The sequence below is a fragment of the Zonotrichia albicollis genome, chromosome 3, assembly GCF_047830755.1.
Source record: "Zonotrichia albicollis isolate bZonAlb1 chromosome 3, bZonAlb1.hap1, whole genome shotgun sequence".
Lineage (NCBI taxonomy): Eukaryota > Metazoa > Chordata > Aves > Passeriformes > Passerellidae > Zonotrichia > Zonotrichia albicollis.
The window spans coordinates 75,904,250-75,926,146 of record NC_133821.1 but is presented as its reverse complement, the minus strand read 5'-3'; the positions used below and the strand labels follow the sequence as shown (position 1 = coordinate 75,926,146).

Genomic DNA, 21,897 nt, shown 5'->3' with positions numbered 1-21,897 from the left:
GGAAACAAAAGGAGGGGTTGGTGTGTTATCTCTGACCTATTGTGAGCTCGGGTTTTGCAATATGCATTAAGTGAATTAGCACTGTTATAAAAGGTGTCGATTTTGATCAATAAACTGGAGTCAGATGCTGAACCAACAAAGGTGGGTCTTCTCCCTCCACTTCAATATCCTGGCAGCCGATGCTGAGGCTGCCTATGAACTCACGAATCCTTGCACTTTCAGCTTTTTCCAGAATACCGGGTACAGCAAAGACCTGGAACATAATGGCATTGTCATCATGCAAGCCCCTTAATCCCAAAGTCAGATACTGATTTCTTTTACAAATACATTTTACAGAGTTCTCAACGCCATTTGGAAGAAAACAGAATTTTTCCTAGTTTCCTCTGGTTTTTTTTTGGGCATTTGATTTTTGGTCCATTTCGGGACTTTTTTTTGGCTGCTATTTTGGTTTGAGGAGACTGATAAGGCAGTGGTACAAGTGCTGAGTGTGGCAGACATAGTAACTGAGAGTTTCTTAATATTCAGATGCCTACTAGGAAAAATGGGCACACCTTTCACTGAATAGGTAAATGTAGAGATCATTATCTTTGTATTCCTGTCCAGTTATTCATTCCATACGAGAAAATGCACAAATGAAGTTGAAGATGGGAGAAGGCAGCTGATCCCTTGCAAAGCATGCAAGAAAAAATACACAACACTCACTTCAGAACATTGTAACAAAATGATCTAGTGAATTTTATTTTGGGTAACAGCCAAGAAATCTGACATTTTGCCCAATATGGCTTTCTTCTAAAATTAAAAAGTTGCATATACCTACAGTTGAGTCCACCAGCTACAGAAAATCTGATGTATACATTTTTAATCCATGGCAGCATCACCAAAATACAGCTTTCAGTGGTGTTTTCAAGGTGAATTATATGATAGAAGTTTTTAAATGTGCATTTAGAAGATTTTTATATTGTTTATATGAAAACATACAAATTTTTCATTTATACATATAGTACATATAAAACTTGTAATTAGCAAGTATCTTCATCTGGGTATTTACCTTTGTGCATATAGCAAAAAAAGGATGCAGTTAGGGCTTTAGATGAAATATTAAATTTCAAGACCTTTGTATATGCTAACTAGAACCTTATTCAAATAACTCAAACATATTTTTTTCCTGCTTTTAAAAGATAAGAGATTTAGCTTAAAAATACATTCATAAAACAAAGACAATATTCTCCCTGAGACTACCAGTGTGAGTTAATTTGTGGTAATCTTTGAATGAAAAAATATAAAAAAGACAATAAGCTCTGGTTTTCTCTATGCTGCAACAAATTTCTTGAGCAATACTGACATCATAAAAGGTATAGATTGGGGAATCATGCTCACTAGCTGAAAAACAGTTTCATATATTAGTTTAAGAAGAAGGAAAAAAATTAATATAGACAAGGGAAGGTAACTAAGTTTTAATGAAAGACCTGTATCTGTATTAATGAGAAAAAGTAGTGTAGTTGGTATTTGTTTTTTGTGGCTTTTGTTTTTTTCATTTCAGACATGAATTTAATCCAAAGCAAGACTATATGCTCATAATGTAGATTCTTGATTTACACAGAGAGACCTAAAACAATTTTCTAAGTATTTCAAGCATTTGTTTTTGTTAATATTCATAAAAGAAATATAGAACCTGTGGGAACAGTTTTTGTTTGAATTCAATGATAAAATCTTTGATTAGAACTAGGTGGTGAAATCTCATAAGGAACAGGAGAGGAATCAACCCCCCTCCCTAATGAACAGCTCCTGGCTTGTGGCGTTTTTCATCTTTTGTCAGAATCCATCTGCTCTGAAGGCCAGCAGCTACACTAGGTTTGTTTAGCATTCTTCCTTTTAAATGTTAGCTATAGAAGGTTTTTAAATTGCTACAAAGTAACAGAACTGGGATGCATTAAACATATCCCACCCAAACTGGAGAGAGTGAGAGATATATATTTCTCCTTTTACAGTTCAAGTTGTATTTATAGTAACCATGCAATTATGTTATTTGGGGGGAAAAGCCTTACATGAAATCAAAGAAAACACATTTATAGGAAAAAGGGGGGAAAAGCATTATGTTTGTTCTACCAAAATTTATTATGTAGTAATTACAAAGTTCAAAGATTCCTCATGTTAAATAAAAATAATAGTTATAATTACACATATTGTATAGTACCATATCAGGTGATTCCAACAAATATAACATGAAATACAGTGCAGTTTCAAATCAGAAAGACAAATACTTTCTCATTCACAGTGTTTGACAAATTACAGGAAAGCTTGTTCACATGAGGGTTTACTTAAGGTCATGCTCTTATAAACAGTCCACACCACGCTGTGCCACAAAGACAAATCATCTCTCAGAACGTAAAGTATCGGGCAAACCACTCCTGGCGTTGTGGGTCTGGGGAAGCCACTGGTGAGGCATCACTCTGAGGAGGGCTACATTCACAAAGAGAAAAAAAACCAATTATCCTACAACTACGTGAAAAGTACAACGGTTAGGAGAAGAAAAAGAAAATCAAAGAGTATTCAGTAAGGAACACAGTCTGTTTTTCCATGGATTAATTTATCAGTGTGCCTTAGGATGTGATTTAATGTATCCCTATAGAATCTGCGATCATCCACTCCATTGGAGAGCATCAGCAGCACAAGTTCAGTTCAGAAGCCACATTAGAGGGTAGGCAAGTAATATTTTGGAAAACATAGTTTTAAATCTCATAAAGAGCTGTAGTTTTCAGGAAGAATAAAAATAGTTTTCTTGGAAAAGCATGACTGTAGAAGGTCCTCTTTTAGCATCCTTTTCCTGTGGTAAAGTTAATTTTGAAAAATATGATGTGAACATCATATTTGTAGACATGTGCTCACAAAGACTGGCTGGCAACTGAACAGAAATACACACTTTTGTAATAATACCTATCACAAATATCACTAGCAATTGTTCATGCACACACCTGAAATATGCCAAGATACTAGAAAAAACAAACTGCTGTGCTGCAAACAGCATTTGGCTCCTCTTTGAAAACTTAGCATTCTCATAAAATGAGCAGGAAAGAATAATTTAAATTTAATTACACAAATTCCTTTATCAATAAAAATTGGTAATAAAATAATTTCTACTATAGGATAATACAGAGCACAAAACATTTTAGAGTGTAAACTCCAGCATCACAGTCCATGGGGTCATGCACATGCATGTTTATAGATACCTGAGCATATTCATGCACATAACATGCACAGGAAAAAACATAGCAACAGTACTTTTTTTTTAAAGAAAAAGGTTTTCTTGAAAAATATTGTTTTTCCTTATCTATTTTAGATTCTATTATTTGGTTCCCTTTATAATTAGCAGTTGCCAGGTATGTGATCTGTTGCATTAAACCAAAGGAGAGAGCAAACAACCAGCTGTGGAACCACATTTGTGGTTCTACATTTCACTTTAAGTTGGCAACTTAGAGGCGAGAGATCAGCATCTGCTAGATACAAAGTACAGCACTTCAGTGCATTTAATATGTGGGCATATCAAGATAAAATATTAAAATTCTGCCTGTAAAATGCCATTTTTAAGTTATTCAATTCAGTAGGTTATTTTGTGAGAGAATTACTTGAGACTTTAATGCTGGTTTTGATTACTGGAAGCTCAGCATTAAGCACCCAAGCCTGTACATTTCCTGTTGCTGTAGTAAGGTTACTCCTATGAAATAATTTTATATAGGTGAGGAAAGAGGAAACACAAAACATTCACCTAGCACGGAAAATAATTTTCTTATATAAAAATCATTATGCTATATTACTAAATAAACAAACCTTCGTGCTAGTATCAATTCCTAAATGAAAACCAGTAAATAACACAAACATCTAAAACAATTGTTCATATATGTAAACAATTGGAAGCACATGAATTCTGTTAAGGTATTTATAAAGGTTTTCAAAGTTCAAGGCTTAGGAAAAAGTGAGAGACTACTTCACATTTCAACAAGGTCTACAATAAAAAGGAATACTATAAAGAGGCTATAATTATAACGTAAAAATTAAAAACGCTGTAAGAGTACTTGTACCTCTGAAAGGCTGATAGAGCAAGTGGGATTCAGCTCAATAAGAATAGAAAATTTTCCAAAGTTAAGCAAAAAAAAGATTGGTGAGGCAGTGCTCACCTCAAAAACGTCTTGGGCTCTTTGGGTGGCATTGGCTGTGGTAGTGGTTTGCTGCTGCTGAACTCAATATCGTGGATGGGTGAGTTAGGAATGGGGTCCAGGCGGTTTGGATGTCCATTGCCCACCACTCCGCTAGATTCCAGAGCACTTAGATTGGGGACACTCACAAACCTGTTTGTTGATTTATCGTTCTTCTTCTTTTGCTGCATTAAAAATAACAAACGTAAGGAAGGCTTCTTGCACTGGGACAGATGAGGACATTGGCTAATTTAAAAGTTTTAGTGATGGCTGGCTTGGAGGTTATTTTGAAGGAGAGGAATTGGGATAGATTGGGCTGATAGATTTCCAGTTGTAGTCTTCTGTTTGCTTTGACCTGAACACCACAAATTTTCACAGAAAAATCGAATTTCTAATCAAAATTATTAGGTTATTATGATTTAGTGTAATAATCAATGACTTTATCACATGAGTATATGATCTTTCAATATAACATTTGGGTTATATTGAAACCTTGGTTCTATTTAAGCATGTATTGATTCTATTTAAACATTGGAGATTGACAATCTTGTGGAAAATTTCCTTTCAGTCTGTTAAATCGTTCATGTTTACTTAAATCTTTTCTTCATATCCGTGAAACAGCTCTGCTATCAAATGCAATTACAGCAAATTTAAATGATAAAAAAATGGGTCTTTCCAACACATTTCACTCCATCGCTCAGGCACAATTTGGTAACTGGACCATAAAATCTAGAAAAGCACCTACACTTCAGAGCAATTACACCCTCACAGTCAGCAAAGCATTATAGCAGAACAGCTAAAGATAAAAATATTACTGTACAGAAGTCCAGTTTCTTGCTCAAAGAAAAGGCCTGGCTTTGATGCTAATACAGCTGCCACTTCTAGACACCAGATGGCACAACTGAACATGGTTTATTTCAATACTCTCTGTACTTCTCTTGACAGTATTTCAAGGGATTCAAAATCTTTAGGAAATCTATTTTTATTTCACTATTTTACATTCCAGAACACATCACACAAGGGAGTCAGTGATCCTCTCTGTTTTTAGAGATAGTTTAATGCAGAAGGATGTTTCAAATAATTTTATCACTTTTCTTTTAAATGGCTGTCTGACAGGACATGGTGTGTATTTTCTGACTTCTATCACACTTTTCATATCTACAATAAAATACTAAAATTCAAAGTGCCTTATTTCCAAAAATAGGAGTTTTTGACATACCCAGAGCAATAAAAAACTTCCTTGCTCAAAAATACAATGAATTATGTATTATTTAAATATATAATAAAGAATTACTTTCAATTACTTATATGCAACCCTAACACAGCAGCTAGGAGAAAAACCCCTTAAGAGCTTATTAACTACATATATGTGAACTAAATAAAATGAAAGAGAAGTGGAAACTTGTGTTGTTTCTATATAATATTTTCTAGCAGAATTCCACCTGAAACAGGAGAGCTGTTCTATTCGAGAGTGGGCACAAGTTCAGCTGGAGACAGAGACCTATTGTTTGTTGGCACTTTCTTCTCTCAGCTCTCTGCTAGCTTTGATTTCAGTGTCTGACCTCTCCAGTGTTGGCAGATGCAAATGATACTAATTACAGACACATTCTTGTGGGTGTGTTTGTCAATACACAATTGAAATACCCTGACAATTTAACAGAAAGCTGTAATAGAAAACAGTGGGTTTTAAGCACCACAGTGAATGATCATCAGCTTACAAAGGATTAAACTAAGATTGTCCCATACATGTCTGCTGTAGTAGCTGAAGAGACAGGAAATAAGATACAATAGTTTGGTGAAAGTAACCAACTGTATGTAAAATACACTTGCAGGACAATATCTGCTGTAATTAAAACAGTGTGTTAAACAAACTGTAGTTAAATCTGTGTGCTCCACAGGTGGGTCATTTCTGGGAAGTGCATGTTATCCACATATGTGCTTAGAAAAATACTACGATTTATATAATACTCTCTATGAAACAATCTATGCTTCTGAAACAGTCAAATCTGGTGAGAAAATTGTGTGAATTGTTTCCATGAAATTCATGCAAAGTATTAAGAAATTTTAGATGTAAGAATGTAATACTATACTAAACATTGCAGAAATTAGAGTAGCTCTAACACATACTGCAATGGCTGTAATTTCGCATTAATATGCAAAGCCTGTAGTAGCTCATAACTTTTTTTTTTTTTACAAAAAAAAGAAAAGAGAATTAGAATTTTAGTCTCTTTGTAATTCATTCTCCAATAATACAGTATGTGCTTTGACAAAATAACATAACATTGTCCACAACTCATGAAATGACAGCTCAAAATGTACCGGTGTACAAGACACTTCTAAAGTCTAAACATTTTAAGTGATAGAAGCATATTATAAAAATATGTGAATTATCACTATGGAAATCTGATGCTGAAGTACTTTTCCCAAACACTTCAGATTTCACACAAACATAATGTTATATACTAAATGGGTACATTTTACATCTTTATTAATGGATGGTTCAGACAGACTTCCAACATTTTCGAACAACCATTGAAATTGTACCTAGAAGTCCTGGTATTGTCTTGAATGGGCCCAACCTAATTTCTTTTATGCAGTTAGCATAAAAATTAGGCATCCAGATAAGGGGGATTTGCTGAGCTTATGAAAATCATAGGAGAATGTTGACATTTTGCAGCAGAGTTTGTGCAGAAGTGTGAAATATGCTGATCTGATGTGAAAATGCTGTAAGAGTGGCTAAAAAACACAGCCTGAGCTCAAATAATGGAGTCAGACTTCCTTCTAAATAACCTGAGCCTGAACCTTGATCACTGAAGCTCCTGAGCATCTGAGCCGCTCGGGTTGTGCCCCTTGGGTTTCAGCCTCTGCTTCAGAACCTTCCCAGCTTCTGTCTGTCCAGCTTTCACTTCCCCTTCCATGCAAGTGAAATAACCTATGGGTTATCACAAGGAGGAAGGAAATGTCAGAGGACTCACTCCTGAAGTGGTGCAAAGGAGGTACCTTTTTACACCACCTATTTAGGTACTGTATAGTCTATTCACATTCCTCAAGAAGGAATGCTGCTGGCTCTTGAACCCGCAGGAAGGCTACCACGTCAGTGTGTACAGTAGCCTTCCCTGGCTCTTATTTAGCAGGATGGAGAGAACTGGCAAAGGCTGCTACTGACAATAACTGAGAAGGCTAGAGACTGATTTCAGTCTCTTGCAGCCTCCATGGTCCATACTGGTTTGCCATTCCACTTCTCCAATCTTACTGTATGTCTTTCCCCTTTCAGACTCATTTCATGCCCTTCTCACGTGCTTCCCCTTCCCCTTTTTACCCCATCCCCTTCCTTTTACTGTCCCTTCAACCTGTTTTTCTAATACTCTTCTACTCTGAGTGCTTCCCAAAAAGTGCTAAGTGCCCTTGCACTTTCCATAATAACCAAGAAAAATTACAAAACTAAAACCAGTTAGGGGTGTCAGTGCTCTCTGTTGCATGATACAGTTCTACCCTCTATTGCCTGTCACTTTTCCATTTTAAATTTGCAGTTTTGTGATAAGAACCTGTGTTTTATGTCACACGTCAAGCAAACCAGGGCAACAGCATCAGTGTATCTCTCAACAACACAAAAGAAACAAACCTACACAAAAATAAGTAGACAAATGGAAAACTATGTTCCTTGTTTTAAAATGTCTGTTAAGAGTGATTTATGTATAGATGCAGGCACACACACATAGACATATCTTTTCTTTTTACTGTATCTTTAGATTTCTATTTCTTTACTTTAGCAATGAAGTCCATGGAACATACCTTCACCAATGGATTAATAACACCAACATTAGGGCTTGCATTAAACATTTTGTTGTAGTTAGTCTCCCTGTTTACTAGCTCCAGCTGATAGAACTTTTTGTCCTCCTAAAAAGAACAACAGATAGAAACTCCTTTTTATGCATTTTCAATCAGTTAGTGGCCAAATCTGCCTGTAAAATGGTCTCAAATGAATTTATGATTACATTTTCAAATGAACTGATAACTCTAAAAATTTCATTTCATGTTTATATATCATTATGTAGAATGATCTAAATAATTTCTATTTATGCAGTTCCGTGGTCCTGAGAGTGAGCACAGCCTACTGGATAATGTACTGCAAAAGACTCAGTATAGTTAAATTCTGATATTTACTCAATTTTAATTTCTTCATTCCTTCTTGCTTCTTAATTGGGATCTAATCAGACTAACCCAAGCCAGGGTTGGGAAGCTCAGGATCTTGGTCTTAGAAACCTCACAGAAGAAACTACTTCTTATATGGCTTACAAGGCTGCCTTGTCCCAGGATTGGAGGCAGGAGACATTTGATAAAGCATGTACCAAAATACTTCTTGTAATAATGTATTATGCTTGATTTTGGGAAACACTCTATCTAATTAGTTTTACTATTATGAGTCATTGAAACCAGAGGAATGATGTGTCAAAGAATATGAATAACATGCTAGCAGGATTGGTTCTTTAAATACATTTCAAACACTTTGAATTGGATTAACTTTTGTATTTGTCAAGATATTACACCAAGAGAGCATAGAAGTCTTACAATCAATTTCTTTATGAGTTGGTCCCGCTCTGCAATTAGGTCTTTCAGTTCTGAGATAAGCTGCAAGTCTTCTGGTCTTGATTCTCTGTTTTTATATTTTTCTTCCATTTCTTCTAAACTTTATAGAAAAGAAGAATATCCCCTTTAGCCTGATCCAGTGTTAAATGAGTGAATAGTCACATTTTTGATAAGTACAAAAGAGAGTTCAGGGAGTAAAAACAGAGGGTGACTTTCTTACCACCTTGAAGGAAATTATTTTTATGTTCTCCTTCCACTTTAGATAGTTAAGAAACAAAAGAAACAAAAAAGCCCCAATAACTGTAACTTTTGCTCCAGCAGCTAAGAATTTAGGGAACATTCTCAAAACTTAACATCCTTCCTGTGCATGCATTTTTGGAAAGGGCCACTTGTAAGTCAGGCTAAAAATAACACATTCAAAACCACAGCATCTTCCTCAGTTCTTGTGGAACATACTGGAACAGAAGATACTCAAGAACACTGAAGACTAATTGGTAACTAACTCCTCTCCACAAAAGCTACTTAGTACTATTAGAGATAAAATAAAGGAATGAGCTGCAAAACAAAAGGAATAACACTTGGATATTAGGATATCTAATGCAACAACTAACAAACATTTGAAAAAAAAAACTAAGAGAAAATTTGAAATGTCTGGTGGGAAAGCATTAAAGGAGAGAAGTGAAATAAGCCAACTGAGAGGAATAGTACAAATAACCACAAAAATATCCCTTTTACTTACAGAACAAGTTTTGAAGACATGACAGTTTCAAGTTATTGTGTCTCCTTTAAACTAACAACATGCTCATGATGCTAAATATAGTTTCAAAAGAAAGTACTTAAATATGTCTCTCACATATTCAGCCCTCATGCAGATTAGTGAACCAAGTATCAGAAGAGATTCAGGAAATTTAACAAAGTTACTGAAAACAAGAAAGGAAATCCCAATCAAACTCTGAGAAAAATGTATGAATTAAATTGAATCTAAATCAGGCCAAGCCTAATTCCACAAGAATTAAACAAACTGTAGACACCTGGAAGCTGACCTAATTTTTCACTTCAGATAAATATTTTCTCTTCAAAAGCAACTATGAGATTTTACCTGGATTTGCAGCTGAAAAATCAGTTAATATTAAATGATATAGATAGTTTAATAACCTTCAAATAACCTGTACATATTCTGAGGAGATTATATAATGTAATTACATAAAACAATATGAATGAGTACAACATGATTGTTTTTACTTGCAGAGAAGGCATCTGACTCAGCAGAACAGAAATAGCCTCAGCTGGCTTAATTTTTGTGCGTACTTTTTATGCTGGGTTAAGCTATTATACATAGATCCCCGGAGTACAGTACATAGTTACACACAGCTGTAATTTTATTTTCAGGTATTTCAGAGAACTGGAGTTTTTTTCTGTTTCAAATAGATAATTTATAATTTTAAGACTTTAGTTGTAGAGCCTAATTGATGACACCCACTCTCAAGCATTCCAAGACACGTTCTCCATTCCACAAACATTCATGAGGCCATGCTATAGGTAACGCTGAACCTGGGAACAGTAACTTGAGAAACACCTGCATAAAACTTCTCTGGGTTGGTGAGGGTGTGTGTGGGTTTTTGGGTTTTGTTCTGGCTTTTGGTTTTGGGGCTTTTTTTTTTTTTTTTGTTTGGTTTTGGTTTTTTAAATTTTTCTGCTTTCCTACATAGTTTCCTCTTTGGACAGCTTGTTGCTTCAGTGTGAACAGAGAAATAACACACTGAAAGGCAGGTCAGGGCACCCTGGATGATGCTTGCTGATTTTAGGCCAGGGCTGCTTCCTCAAAGCTCTAAATTGTGCAAAAGCAAGGAGCAGAAAACCAGCTAAATTCAGAAAACTTCTTGCCATTGAGAAGCAAACAACAGGAGGTAGCTTACACCTAATTTATTGAATGGCAAGGTACCACATTTATCAGGGCGTAAGAGCATGCATGTGGACAAGTACAAGGGGGTGAAAACTAGAATTTTATAACCGTTTTATTTGAAGGCAATTTCTGAGGGCTCATTATCCAGAAAAAGCTAGATGCATTTTAGCTTTATTGTCCATTTGTAACTGATATTTATTTAGAAAAGCTTCCTATTAAAAACTTAGAACCAACTTCTTCTCTCTGCCACAAATCTTCCATGGTGCAAACACAAATCCCTTAGTGACAACTTTGTGGCAGGAAGCCCTCAATGTGCTAAGAAACCTGAGCCAGAAACTGTGACCAAATGGGTAACACCACAGAGACAGAGAATGAAGGATGTGGAAGACAGGAAAACACTGGTTGGTGACACACTATTACGTCACTTCTGCCACCATTACACGGTCTAATCCCTGGTGGCATTTTGATTCAGACAAACTCTTAAGCCTTCTGTTATTGTTACGCTCATACAATCCACATCAGATACTAATTTTCCTTATGCTATCAAACCTGAAAATGTCCGCATCACTTATGCTACAATCTCACATCTCAGTAGTCATAAATACTATACTGTTTATAAACTTGTAGAAAAAATTATTGTGTTCTCACAACAGATGTATTGAAGTTTGAGAAAGAAACCACTTGAAATATTGTTTTCTCCAGTTTTCTAGGAACTGCACAGATTTAATATTCCTACCTGAATTTTTTTTTGTCTCAAATCCTTAACAACTTAGCCCACTACATTCCCCTAAAGATTACAAAATTGTGGTGCCTAAAGAATGCAAGATTAGCCCCCATACTTTATTGAGGTATTTCTACATCTGCATCTCTATAGTATCTTCAGGACTTTACAGACACCAGAATAAACTATTCACTCAAACGCAGCTACATACAATTCTTTTTAATGCAACAAAACTTACGAAATTTGTAAAGCTGAATTAATTTCCTTGAGCAGCTCTTGGGTCTTATTAAAATCTGCCAGCATGCTTTGTTTCTCTCTGATGTGATCTGCTGTCAAGACATCCAGCTCTTTCTCATGTTTCTTGCTTAAATCTTGCTCATACATCCTGTTTAATTTAGTTTTTGTTAAAAAAAGAGTTATTCTAAAATCAGACTTTTTTGTTCATCATGATTTTCTGCCATGCTTCTAATGGCTCTTACATAATATCAGTGAACACAGAAAGAATTACTGATTCATCAAAGCCTACTACTTACTGTTCTCCAATCTTCTAGCTTATTTCATGGTAAATGCATCTCCTTTAATGCTTTTTAAAATAAACAAACATAATGAATTTGAAAAAAAAAACCACCAAAAACCAACACCTGAGGGAACTGCTACTAAAATATGCCAAAATGTGTCACTGAAATGTCACTTGACTGCACAGCATAGTCACTAACTCTACCAGTAAAGGGCAGAGCTTCACTAAAGAAGACTAAACGATATGAAACGTGACTTGACTGAGAGGACACATTTAAAACTGCAAACAGTAATTTTTTTAATCTAAAATGGTAAGTGAAACAATACAGGTTTGAATTTAGAGCGGAAAAATTCATACCTGATCTGTTGGTTGGATTCACTGTGTATTCTAAGAATTTCTTTCCCTTTAAACTCTAATTCCTTTGTCAATGTACTTATATTTTCATGAAGATGCAGAATCTCTTTGTCAAGTTCAGCTATATGATGGTCCCGGTGTCTCAGTTCATCTTGTAGATCTGATATTCGGCACAAAAATTCTTTTTCCTATGATGTAAGTAAAAGCAGCAAAAAATATTTTAGATAGACTCATTTATAGAGGTGATGCCTGCAATACCTGCTTTTGGAAGAAAGCATTTGAGAAGAATTTTCCATCCAATAGACATTTTTTTCAGTTTTTGATGCTGACACAAATTATTATCAAAGCACAGGGCTTTTTTATTGTGTACAAGTACAAAGAAAGAAGAAATCAAAGTTATGTAATAAGTGATTTCCACTTGCAAGAACACTTAAAACCCATGATTATCACTGCCTGTTAAAATTGGTGTAGCTCATCACATTTTCCTTTTGCCCACACACACAAGAAAAAAAAACAAGTATCACTAAGATCCAGGGTCTGAGCATTTCACTTTCTCTGCCTCATCAGCATACAATCCAGAGAAACATTTTTCTCCCTTACAGCCCCATTCAATGGGAGAAAATTGCTCAAGATGTATGCCCTGCACAAACAAACTGATTCTGAAGTCTCCTATCCTACAACCATATACATAGGTCATAAATATCTTACAGCAGAATATGTGCTAAAAAGTTTATGTTATATTTATATTGTGTCCAATAAATCAAGAAAAGTCGTTCTTTTTTTGCATAAGAAATTCCAATGAATATCTGGGAAACCCAGCTGGAGCCCATTCCAATGACTTTGATAATGCACCTCCTTGCTTCAGAAAAGTCTGTAATGAAAATAACTTTTTCAGATTTTTCTGTTTCCATCTATTTCACTTCTTACAGTTTCACAGTATTTAACAAACACATAGTTTGCACAGAGAAAATCAGCAGATATTCCAAAGTAGTTTTATGTATAATTGTGTTTTGTGCCTTCACGTCTCAAGGAAATACAACTATGTCCTAGTGCACCAACTTCTTAGGGCACCTTTTAGAGCAAACAATTAAATAGAAATACTTATCTCCCTATATAAAGACTAGGTTAAAGTTATAAGAAAAAGAAGAAAAATTTACATCTACACATATAAATATTTCAAAAAGTAGCAAGTATAATCATCCTGATCAGACCACTCTCCATCTCATTCAACCCTGATCCTGTGAACTGATGAGCATTTTAACACAAGAAAGCTCAGTAACTGTTCTGCCCTCAGTGCAACCAAAGGTCATGTTTAGCAGATCACAAAGGCAAAAAGTACCCCCTGCTGGGTTGGATCAAACACAGTTCTTGTAATTTACTTTTTATTTCTGACATCTCATTTAGGTGTCAGACTCTGGGCTTAAACAACACATGACTGAAACTATATCCGCCTAAATCCTGCATGACAGCACCTGGGTTTTGCCTCTGCTGCCCACACCATTAAACCAGCAAGGAATAGGTAAAAAAAGGCTCATCTTCAACTGTCTCTGTTTTTGTGTAAAGCCTATGTCTAACAAACCCTGGTTCCTCTCTTATTATATTTCTAAACTGACTCTTCCTCCTTGGTGCTGGAGTATCAGTAAATCAATTTTGAAAAGCCTATTATACAGGCAAATAGGTAGTTTTCCAGTCCTCTTATTTCTAGGAGTCTGGCCTTCAACACACCTTATACTTGGAATTTTTAACTACTAACAGAAAAACTGTGTCTAAAATAAAAAATGAAAGATAAATGGTGAATTAATCAATTTGCTACTGAAAGCAAAGGTAGTTCATGCTGGCTTTGGGAGCTTGGTTTTGGTGGGGCTTTTTTGTGTACTTTTTTCCTCATTTTGAAGCAATCCTTTGATTATAAGCAACCACTGCTTTTGCCCTATCTCTTAGGCTTCAAAGAAAAACAGCTTTTTCCTTCCTGCTGGCAGCTGCTGAGGATGAATACAATTTTGCAAAAATGGGCACTTGCCTCCCACAGCAAGCCAAGGTGCTCCCAGATGGCTGTGCCATTCTGAGAGGAAACTACCTGGATATGGGAGCCTTTCTAGGCTTTGAAGGTGGTTTGTGGAAGACAGAAAAAGCTAAGCAAGGAAGTTTAGGAAACTGGTAGGAACACATTAGCTGCTGGTGCTGGATGATTTTGAAGGATTAAATGTTTGTTGCTTGTTCTCATTATTCCCTTTCCTGCAAAGGGAAAAATGAATACTGACCATGCCATTTTACAGCCAGATCCCAGGCAAGCTTCCTACCTGTCGCCTGCCAAGCTCTATGCTTCTTTCAAGCTCCATTTTGGCAGCTACCAGTTCTTGTTGATGGTTGTGCCTCAGCTGGTCAATTGCTGCTGCATGTTGGTGGTTGAGCTCTGAGCGCAAGGAAGCTGGTTACCATGAACAAAGAGAGAAGTTTAATTTGGACACGTTTACATTAATTAACAGCAACAGTCCTAGCTCCATCAGCATTGCTGCTGATCTAAAACACGCTTTACATCAGCTAAGTAATTGTATTGTATTTTATTCCTGTTGTTTTCTGAATACACCAGTTCTCCATCAGGAACTTTGGTCGCTTACTCCTTCCAAAAGCCCTCAAGGGTGAGGTATATCCAAAGTGAAGAGTCTAGGCTTACCTATTAAAGCTTATAGTGATTTTAAGAGGAACACTTAGGTCCACACTGAATGACTCAGAGAGACACTACAGTGTTATAATACACACACACACGTGCATGTATATTTGCATAAGTAGAAATAATGGTTTTGGACCCATTTTCAAATTTGAAAATAAGTATACCTAACATAGCTTTTCCTTCATCCTCCAGCTCAAATCGTAGAGTCTGAAGTTCCTGTTCCATCTCCAATTTAAAGCCTTCCATGGCTTGTTTGTGTGTTTCTTTCAGTGCATGAAGCTCTTCTGAGTGCTTCTGTTGTAAACGTTCTTCTAACTCCTATGAAATCAAAATCAACAAAATTTGTTCTACACCAACTTAAAGAATGTATAAAATATTACACAATAAATAACTGGAAACAAAAAGCAGTCATTGACATACTCTAGAAAAAAACCACTCTAGTATTACTCCTATTTTCTCATCCTCCTAACACAGTTTTTCTTTTCTGTGGTTGATGGTTACCAAGATTATCTGTGCACAAAACCCATTTGGCTCACAGCTGGAAAAGCAAAAAAAAAAAATTCAATCCATGGATATACCTACAAAAGCAAGCAATATAATAAGGTGCAGTTTCATAGACGGGTTTAGTGTGCACACATTTGGGGACTTCTGCTCCCTAAGGACACCCATGTTTACTCCCTAATGGAATTGTATGAATCATAATGTTCCTGCTACACATCTTCTGCTGATCTTCAGGGCACACAGTGTGAAAACTGATTGCAAAGGCACACTCTGGAGCTGAACTTAAGATACCCCCCATCACATACCATGCACTACCAAAATTCCAATTTTAAAGCTGGTTTTGTCAAGGTTTTAAAAAAGTATCTTGAGTGGGATATGAAAATTATCTTGCAAGTCACAGAACATAGCTAACACAATTTTTGACATAAGAAAAATATAAAATACATTTCAAAGGAGTCTATCGACAGAAAATACATGCAAAATTAACTATAATGGAAAATTCCTATTCCAAATAAAAAATTCCTATTCTAAATCAAAACAAGAATATAATATTAAGGGTAACAACGTCAATCTACCATAAAGAAATTCATGTGTTGACAATACTTTTACATATATACACACACAGCTATATATGTGTATATAAAGTAAGACATGAAACAATGCCAGTGTTAGAAAATATTTTCAATATGTTTTGTTCATATTTAACTGGATAGATAACAATACATCAGCTGAAAAGGAAATATTGAAGTTATGCAGATTCTTTACTAATTCCAACTGTGTATTCAAAACGCTAAAATGGCAATATTCTCTACAGAGTTTGGAATAACCATACAAACGTGCCTTTTGTTCTTGCTCTTTTGTTTCTTCCATGTTTTGGAAGGCAAGGATATGGGCTTCCTGAAGTGACTTATGCCTTTGCTGATGCTCTTCTTCTAATTCCTGGATCTCCTGAGTCAGTCTCTGTCGCTCCTGACTGAACTGGGCTTGTAGCTGTTGCAAAGAGCTCTGGGACTGGGAAAGCTGCATCTCCAGATTCTGCTTCAGTAAGGAGATCTAACCCACAACAGAACAGCAAATATTCATTAGTCATTAATACTAACATCAGCTGTAAAGATGACATTCAGAAGCAGAAAACATTTGAAATTTTAGAGCAAGAGCATTAGCTAAAAGACAGACAATCAATGTCATCCATCTAGTGCATCTGCTATTAATGTTATATGTATATAACCAGAGATATAATAATTACATTTTAGTGGTTTTGTAAATATTATCATATTCGTTAGTTCATACTGCAGCACTACCTGTAAAACAATTTTTAATGGCCAAATTATCAAAGATTATTTAGGTTTTATATAAAAGATCGATAAAAATGACACTATCAAGGTCTGAAACCAAACACTTGATTGTTAAACTATTCCTGAGGGGAACACCCATTCTGCAAGGATAACCCTGCACTTGGAATAGGAGAGGACAGCCTGTGACATCTACACTGTTTTTTACATCTTTTTGTATTCTATGGTCCTACCTTACTAGTGATTTTCTCATTCAGAAAGAAACAGTGCCACTCAACATCAAAAAAAAAGTAACACTTGATGGATTTCCCATCACACATTTTTCTGTTAGTTCAGTAAGACTATGAGAGTGATTTTTATGCTTGTTTCCAAGATCTAAATAATTTGAGTCACAAACAACTAATTTTCTTAGAAACACCTGATTTTAGAAACAATGCTTTTTTTATCCAACAAGTATAGTACACTATATTCCTTTTTTAGCCCCATTACATTTTTATAATAATATTATACTTTGTTCTCCACATCAGAGATCATCTTTTCAGACTGAAAGTACTAAACCTGTATTCCCTTTCTAGCCATGAGATACCCTCCAGTTCTAGAAACAAGATTTACCCAAAAGAGAATTTTGCTACAGTGATTCAAAGGAAGGATAATAAAATTGCCAAGTGACAAAGAATTTGAATCAGTAAGGATACTTTTCAGGCCTCAGAGCATTGCATAATATGGAATTATAAATGGAAGTCTGATAGTGTCATTTGATTCAGCATACCTTAAAATTAATTATGTCAAATTTGTAACGACATTGCACATCAAGTTATTGAGTTAGAGAACATTAAATCCACCACTTAGCAGAATATTAATTGCAGCATACCAAGTACAACTTCTAGCATGAACATTGCTGCCAAACATGTGGGTTAAGGTTTTTTTTTCAGAAGGACACAGCTTAAGCAGACTTGAAAGAAAAAAGCTACAGAAACAAAAATTGGAAGTAAAGCAAAAGAAAACAAAAATCAGACTAATTTAAATGAAATAAGCATAGCTTGTCGTATTTCAGGTTCACAAGGTCTTTGTGACTGGGAATATACACTCTAACATACACTGTATAAATAGTATTGCACTTCAGATACCTTTGAAAAAGATTAGCTGCTATTAAAGGAATGTAGGGAAGGCTTACACAATGTTTTGCAAAACCTTTTACTAACGACATTAAATACAAACTTCATATAATAATTGCATAGTGTCAGACCAAAGTTTTATCTGATCTCTGGTTTTGCCTGCAGAAAGGACCAACTAGGATTAATTACCCTAGAAAAAAAAGGCCAAGCATAAATGTAGGGAGCTTGACTCAGTAGTCTACCTGGAACTAGCAATGTTTCTTAAATCAGAAGAGGTATTTTGGAGCAGATGTATAGAGGAAATAATAACAACCATTATCTGAGCCCATAAAAGTTTTTAGTATCCATAATATCCTGTATCAAGTTCCATGCAGACATGCCAATTTAACATGATGATATTCAGTACTTGTAATAGAAAGGAGTGAAAAGAAGTTCCCTTTCCATTCACTGTATTCTACTCATGAGAGTTTCTATAGCTCTCCATCATTTCCCTCCTTACAAACTCTGCCATACAGAACTGCTTTGGCTTAATGAGTTTCTCCTTGTATGAAAGTTATTTCATATCTATGATCACATTTTTCCTACTTTTACCCCTTTTCTACTACTTCTTTTTTTAAGATTAGGAGTCCAAAGCAGCACAAGTTATTGGACATGAGAGTAAACTCTGTTTTTATGTACTGATTTATATGGTTTTACATGTTATGTTCTCTGTTTCTCTCCTACATTCCTAAAGTTTTATTTGCTTTTGAGACTCCTACAGAGAACTGAGGTGATGTTTTCATAGAATTATGTATCACAGTCGCAAAATCCATTTTCTAGTTGTAACAGGCCAAGGTAAGGCTCATCATTTTACAGAAAAAGTTACAATTTTTCTTTCCTTGTGTATCATTTTGCATTTACCTACATTGGCTTTAATCTGATATTTTATTGCCAAGTCCCTTGGCCTTTTACACATATTCTAGTCTGAATAAGCTTTTATAAACTGCAAAGTTTCCTACCTTGCTTACTTATCAACAACCTGTAAAAGAAAATATTTTTAGCTCCAGTGTAACTCTCTACCTTCACTGTGGACTATTACATTTATTTAATATCTATATGTAATATATAGTGTATTTTTTGTCTTCACCTCTAGAAACTCCCACCACTGAAGAGGTGAGTTTGCACCATGCACCTGCCAGCATGGCCAGCTCTGAATTTTCATATCTGCATCATCTTCTCATACTGCAATGTGGTTGTTATCCTTCTCCAGCAAAAAAAAAAAAAAAAAAAAACCAAAACTATTTTACCTAAACTTTCCCTTGGTCTACTCACATCCCCATCTACTCTTATTCATCCCATGTTCGCTGCTGGGCCCTTCTCTCCTTCCCACCTTTCTGTAACCTCATACCTACCTGGTCCTTCTCTTCACTGGTAAGCCCATTCTCACTGGTCCCTTTGACCATGTTCCTGTCCTTCAGGCTTCTCACCACTGTCCTCTCCTGTTTACCCTGGCCACCAGGAGGTACAGTGCTAGGGGAAGTCCTGCAGAACTTCTGGTAATTTCATGATCACACTCTAACAAGCCTTTCATTATACAGTCAAATAGAGTCAACCACGGTAACTTAGGCAAATTTTAATTAAAATAACATGAAAAATTGTATCTTTGGCTTGAAGTTAAATCTATCTCTCACTTAAGTTCCTGCTCCAAATTCGGACAATTATCAGTATATAATTTATAAATATGTTGAGCATGGGCCTAGGGCAAAATGATTTTGTTTTCCTTTCTGTCCTGGAAATGTGGAAAACATTTTAACTGAGATGACCAAGAGAAGTCTGACATCTGGGCAGGAAGCCATCTTCGAAGAGAACAGGAATAAGCAAGAGCAGCTCATCCTTTCACCAGATTAAAGTGACTGCAAAACCATAGCCTGAAATGAGTCAATGTCTGGAGATGTCTGTTTGCATCAATACACTATACAGAAAATAAAGGACAATGAGGATTAAATGATTCTAGCAAGCAAGTCACATTAGCCTACCCTTCTAATAATTTGTTTTGATGTTGAAAAGTACAAAAAAAGTTAAAGTATCAGTCTTTTTAGAGGAGCATGTGATTTTAAATTATATTTTGATTATTCAGTGCAGAGACTGATATCCTTAAGAGCATGATTTGAGAACATCAGTGCCTCTTTTTGTATGTCCTTGGACTACCCTTTCTGTACACTTCTGTACTGAGGATTCAAAAGAAAACAGCTCTAAACACCACTCTCTGAACTTCCAATACTTTTATCCCAGGTTTTCAGCACATCAAAAACATCAGTGAGAATTTAAAAAAAAATAGAAAAAACAGTTTGGCTACAATTATGAGTTACACTGCAAAACTGCAAATTATAGTAGAGCATCAATTCCATGCTTTGTAAAAGCTCTGCAATACACATCTGCACTGCCCACAAGCTTGCTTGCATTAACAATGACATAAGGACGATGCTCATGTTATGACCACGTACACAGTGTTTGATGCCAGTGATGCACACACAGTCACACAGAGAGATGAGGGGATGCACTCCACAAGCTTTGATAGCAGCACATGTTCTCGTCTCAAATATTATCATGTCTCCCATTTCATGGGCTTAAGCTGTAAAGCAGCACTGCAGGATATGCGGGTTGATTAGTGCAAGCATGCCCTGTTCACAAGCTGTAAGTGCAGATCACTTACATTGTTGATAGATTTATGCAAAGCTTCACCGAGACAGTGCCGCTATGAAGGAAAGATCACAGGAATAAAGGGAAACATTCAGAAATCAACTAAGTAAAAGAAAAAGGGATAAGGAAGGAAGGGTAAACATAGAACATTAATTATAATTTGATCAGAGAAAAATAAATTGAAAGCCATCTGGAAAAAATATGAATATGTTGCTTTGACTTAGTCTTTAAGCTACTGAACACAGAACAGAATGATGTGGTTTACCATGTTATGTTTCTGACACACAGTACAGCATTATTTCTTTAACATAATATTACTATATAGACATATATTACACAACTGAACACTTTTGAAGTTATCCACTTGTTTTCTCTTCTCCTTTATGGCAAAAAAAATTTGGGAAGAATTCATTAAGTACATGAACAGATGTTATATAAGGGCACAATTGACAATCAGCTATATGTCAAATATCACAAGCATATTAAGTACATAATATTAATGATAAATTTTCACTGTTAAAGGGCAGAAAATGAGTTTAGTAATTAATGAACACATTTCTATTAAAATACTACTTTTATCTTCCTTAAAATTCAGAACCAAAGGCATACATAAAAGACTATTCCTGAAAGTCTCCAGCAATAAAATTATTTAATGTACCACTTATATTAGTGGTGGTCACTAATGAAAAGCAAAAAATCCCAACATATTGCCACAAAAATGCCCAGTGAAATATTATTGATCATACAAATCTATGTAATTCATATGCATATGAAAATGCCTGTGTGTTTATATATATGAATTATGTACATAAGCACAAACACATGCACAGAACAGAGTCATCAGAAATTAAGTGAGAGTAATGTCAAATCCAGCATGACCACTTTCTCCTTTTGTCACAGGTTGCTGAAGAAGATGGCTTTCTCCAGGAGACAGCAGGTATTTTGACATCAGCCTGAAAGCCTGTAGGTGGGAGCTATTAAATAACACTTTGCCAAAATAAAAAAAGAAATTGTTATTCAGTCTCAAGAATCTAAAAAAAAGGCACAAAACAAAAATACATTATTGTGAAATATCCAAAATAAGCTTATTAAAATTGTAAGGCAGTTATAAACATGAATCTATGCAAGAGTGGAACACTAGGAGGCATCATACTCCAGCAGACAAGGCAAGAGACCATAATCTAACAGCTCTGATTCCAACACTGGACTTTGACACTGCTGTTCTGAACAAATCCACCCAATTTTTCTGGGCTTCCTTTCCCACACGGGAAAAACTTTGTTTAGGGGGGAAGCTGTTATGAACAAGAATGAACTCCTCCTAAATAAATGTTCACTTTCTAGAACATTTGGGACTTCATATTGGTGGA

General features: G+C 35.5%; 1 protein-coding gene across 8 annotated transcripts in view; it reads right to left on the bottom strand.

Moving 5' to 3' along the window:
* Positions 1–702: 702 nt before the first annotated feature.
* FAM184A (family with sequence similarity 184 member A) overlaps positions 703–21,897 on the bottom strand; it is a 73,840-nt gene continuing 52,645 nt past the window's right edge. The window contains exons 10-19 of one of the 8 annotated variants that reach the window (XM_074537914.1): positions 20,544–20,585; positions 16,285–16,497; positions 15,108–15,261; positions 14,573–14,700; positions 12,276–12,460; positions 11,640–11,786; positions 8,760–8,877; positions 7,983–8,087; positions 4,173–4,375; positions 707–2,460 (exon numbers count right to left, since the gene is read on the bottom strand). In XM_074537914.1, coding sequence (XP_074394015.1) covers positions 2,379–2,460; positions 4,173–4,375; positions 7,983–8,087; positions 8,760–8,877; positions 11,640–11,786; positions 12,276–12,460; positions 14,573–14,700; positions 15,108–15,261; positions 16,285–16,497; positions 20,544–20,585 — 1,377 coding nt within the window. In that variant the 3' untranslated portion in view covers positions 707–2,378. Of the gene's footprint in view, positions 2,461–4,172; positions 4,376–7,982; positions 8,088–8,759; positions 8,878–11,639; positions 11,787–12,275; positions 12,461–14,572; positions 14,701–15,107; positions 15,262–16,284; positions 16,498–20,543; positions 20,586–21,897 lie in introns of all 8 variants that reach the window. The other 7 variants (XM_074537920.1, XM_074537916.1, XM_074537917.1 and 4 more) reach the window with 7 other exon arrangements.